The sequence below is a fragment of the Populus alba genome, chromosome 13 (genome assembly GCF_005239225.2).
Source record: "Populus alba chromosome 13, ASM523922v2, whole genome shotgun sequence".
Lineage (NCBI taxonomy): Eukaryota > Viridiplantae > Streptophyta > Magnoliopsida > Malpighiales > Salicaceae > Populus > Populus alba.
The window spans coordinates 4,496,005-4,500,001 of record NC_133296.1 but is presented as its reverse complement, the minus strand read 5'-3'; the positions used below and the strand labels follow the sequence as shown (position 1 = coordinate 4,500,001).

At 39.8% G+C, this 3,997-nt stretch overlaps 1 protein-coding gene across 1 annotated transcript; it reads right to left on the bottom strand.

Moving 5' to 3' along the window:
- Nucleotides 1–2,138: 2,138 nt before the first annotated feature.
- LOC118036529 (tyrosine decarboxylase 1) lies at nt 2,139–3,790 on the bottom strand. Its single transcript, XM_035042253.2, has one exon. The coding sequence runs from the start codon at nt 3,755–3,757 to the stop codon at nt 2,273–2,275; it is 1,485 nt and encodes a 494-aa protein (XP_034898144.1). The 5' UTR covers nt 3,758–3,790; the 3' UTR covers nt 2,139–2,272.
- Between the last annotated feature and the right edge of the window lie 207 nt (nt 3,791–3,997).

The following is a 3,997-nucleotide window of genomic DNA, read 5'->3' as shown; positions in this document are numbered from 1 at the left end:
TTTGAAAAGTAGTCGGCATTGCATGATCATTCCTCTTAACTCCAGTTGGTACCCTTACAACAGTCAAGTTAACTACTTAAGATTGCTTTCCCTCAACCTTTAGAGTGCTCTTTCTGAATCTACGACCTTCAGGCTTATTTCTTTTAGGCTCTTGCATAGGTAATAATGAACTTTCAACCGCCGCAATGCTAAGCTCCATATCATGTGCACGAGTAGCCAATTCTTCAAAAGACTTTGGTTTGATGCCTTATAGGATATATCGTAGTCCCCAATGCATCCCTTGAATACACATGTCTAGCGTAGAAGTTTCGGTGAGTCGACCTCTACAGTTGAGGCTAAGGTTTGTCCGCCGATGAATATAGTCGATGACAAGCTCTTCCTTCCACTGACGTGCATTAGTGAGTTCAATCATGCTAACCACACGATGAGTGTTGTGTACCAGTCGAAGGCATTACCTTTCAAGGAACAAACAAACTGTTTTACCATGAGATCACCATTAGTCCCGACATTGTTGCACGTCTCCACAAAGTGAGCTATGTGTTGCCGAGGATTTCCCTTACCATCGAATTGTTGAAACTTTGGTGGTTGGTAACTTAGAGGCATCTTTAACAGGTCGATTATTTGGGTGTATGACTTCGCATACAAATATGAGGGTTGAATTGAGCTTTCCACCTGGTCTATGATGGCTTCCTTGATGAGTTCTTTTAGTTGATTTATGGTGAAGATGCCATCAGTAATACCATGTATATTCTTCACAGCTCCGATTGCAGACTCCTCAATGACATCTAGTTGATCTACTTGAAAAGCCTCGGTAGTCGAGGTTTGGCCTCCTTCGTTCAAGCTCTCAAGTTTGTTCATCAACTTTGCTATCTCATGGTCTTTTGCCTTGAGTGAAGTCACTTGATCCTCTAAGGACGTTGTCTCGATCATCATCACTGACATGGTGCTAAAACCCGAAGCCTTACTTGGTGATTGACATGGAGAAGTTTCCATAGGTGAATTGTCAACGTCGCCTTGAGTGTCGAAGACAATTTTGCACGCCCCACTTGACTTTTGTAGTGGAGTTGCTTGTGGCTTCATCTTTGAGGCGAGATCTTGTCCCTCTCTTGCATTCGAAGTTGATGTCAACTTGAGAATCGGCTTAGTTTGTGCATACAACTCGACGATGGATTTTGTTTTCAATGGCGGGGTTGAAGAATCTTCAATAGTATGTTGGTGACTTGAATCAGTGGCCTTGTTGCTTTTCGAAGCGACAATGGTGATCATGTTCCTCCTAATTGCCATTGAGAGTTTGTTGAAAATTCTTTCTTGAAGGGAAGAGATGAAAGGTAGAGATGTCCCCAGCGGAGTCGCCAGAAATTTATAGACACAATTTTGTGCACCTGAAATTAAACAAGCACACATGTACAAATATATGATTTTATTAAATACATGAATGGGTACAATCTCTATGTAATATATTCTTTCAAAAGAATATGAATATGGCAATCCTCTGATTCTTCCCTTGGATTTGATGTATGGTAACTTGATTTATTTGAGTAATCAAGCCAAGATTTGTGCTTTGCAAGAACGCGAATTTGAGCATGTATTGCGAAGCGAGATGTTGTGATTTGATGCTTTGAAGAGTACCTTGATTTGTCTTCAAACAGTTGCTGAAGAACTCTTATGGGGCATTTTGGCTTAATACAACAGAGTTTCGTTCTTTGTAGACTTCAAGCGTAGATGAAGGAGGCTTGAGAACTTTTTGAGAGAGACTTCCTTGCTTGAAGAGAGAGAGAGAGAAAGAGAGCTTTCTTGCTTGAAAAGCTTGTCTTGAAGAAAATTTGTATCTCCAGGAATCCAATCTCCTTCCTTTAGGTTGAGGTCCTTTATTTATAGAGATCTCTAGGGGCTCTCAGGTCCTTTTCCAATGTCACATGACATAATTTTATTGGTTGATATTTATTGACGGGATCTTGCATTTATGACAAGATATCTGATGTGATTTTGTAATTATAACAAGATATTTTGAATATCTCATCTCAAGTGTCAACTTTTCATTGGCCAAAAAATATATGAAGACTCATTTATTTTCCATGTCATTTATTTTAATTTTATTTTATCCTTCCTTTTAAAGAATAAAATAACACATGGTGAAATTTGATTGGTAAAAAATTTGTGTTTCTACACAATTACGAACTAAAACATAATCTTCTTGCTGAGATCAAACCACGGACAATTACAATATTATTTTTATAGTTTTATTAGAGATAACATGTTCTGCATCATTCATTCATTCTCCAATAGCACCTGTTTCTTTGACAAGACCTGCTGCCTTTCCTTGAATCAACTTCCACAAATCATCTACATGTCGTTCTTCAGTCAAGGTTGATCCGATCGCACAGCGTATGATAAACAAGCCACCAACCACCGCGTGAGTCATGAATGCACGACCACTTTCATTCACCGCAGCTAGAAGCTTACGGTTCAATTCCAAGCCTTGGCATTCATCGTTGTGCTTCAGCCTAAAACAAACCAAAGAAAACCTCCTTCGCACCACCACCTCAAACCTACTGTCTTTAGCCACCAGTGACTCAAACCGCTTAGCCAAGTTCACATCGCTACGAATATGGTACATAAGGTTTGCTAATCCATGCCTGCGAATCACAATCCAAAGCTTCAGAGCTCTGAATCGCCTACTCAATGCAATTTGCCAATCTTTGTAGTCCACTACGTCATTTGATTCACTGGCATTGTTCCTCAAGTATTCGGGATCACTGGACAGTGACTCGGTTAACAAACGAGGCTGCTTAACCCACAAGCAGCAACAATCCATGTTAGTGAGTAACCATTTATGTGGATTCATGCTCAACGAGTCTGCAAGTTCTACTCCATCCAGGTAATGCCTGAATTCAGGGCATATGCATGCACTACCTGCGTAAGCTGCATCAATGTGGAACCATAGATTATATTTCCTGGCAATTTTCCCCAGATCCATAACAGGATCAACAGCTCCACATGCTGTAGTGCCTACAGTAGCACATAAAAATAACGGCACAAATCCAGCTTTGATATCATTTTCAATTGCATCTTCCAATGCTTGAGGTGATAACGAAAATTCCGATGAAAATGAGGTAGAGAGGCATCGAAAATTAGAGGATGGAATTCCAACTAATTTGACGCCCTTAAGTAGAGTTGAATGAGTTTGATCAGAGGCATAAACTACCAGCTTCGTAATGTTTTCAGCTCCAATCATTCTCAACGTCTCGTCTCTTGCTGCAACGAGGGTGCAAACTATAGCCTCACAAGTGCTACCGTGCAAGACACCACCTCCGTTTCCTGAGAACAAAAAAGTAGATGGGAGCTTGAGCATCTTTCCCATCCAGTCCATTACAATGGATTCCAGTTCGGTAGCAGCAGGAGATGCAATCCAGTTGAAGCCAACAACATTAAGGCCTGTGCAGAGCATCTCACCAACAAACCCTGCAGTGCTTGCATTTGCTTGGAAGTAAGCAAAGAAGTTAGGGCTTTGCCAATGAGTGAGGCCTGGGATAATGCTATCAGTTACATCTTTGAGAACATCTTCTAAGGATTCCTGGCAATATGGGGCAGTGTCTGGCAATTGGTTGAATAAGTACCCTGGTTTCACTTGGCTTTGAACCGGGTTCTTTTCAATGTTCTTGTAATAATCAGCAATGAAATCGATCACCATTTTGGAATCATTGGTGAAACCATTTGGGTCTAAAGGAGAGAAAGTGTTTGTGGACAGAGAACCCATTTATTTCGGATAGATGGATGAATCACTTCAATTTTCTTCTCTTCAAGTGTTTGCGGATTTATCATGAGTAAAAGGGTGGTCTTTAAAACTGAAAAATTATTATTATTATTATTATATATATGAATATAATAATATCAAGTATAACCAACTAATTGGTTACAAGATATATTAAACTAAGAGGTTGTAGATAAGATAGATTTTGGCAATGGTTGTACTTAAAATCAGAATGTGATTTTATTG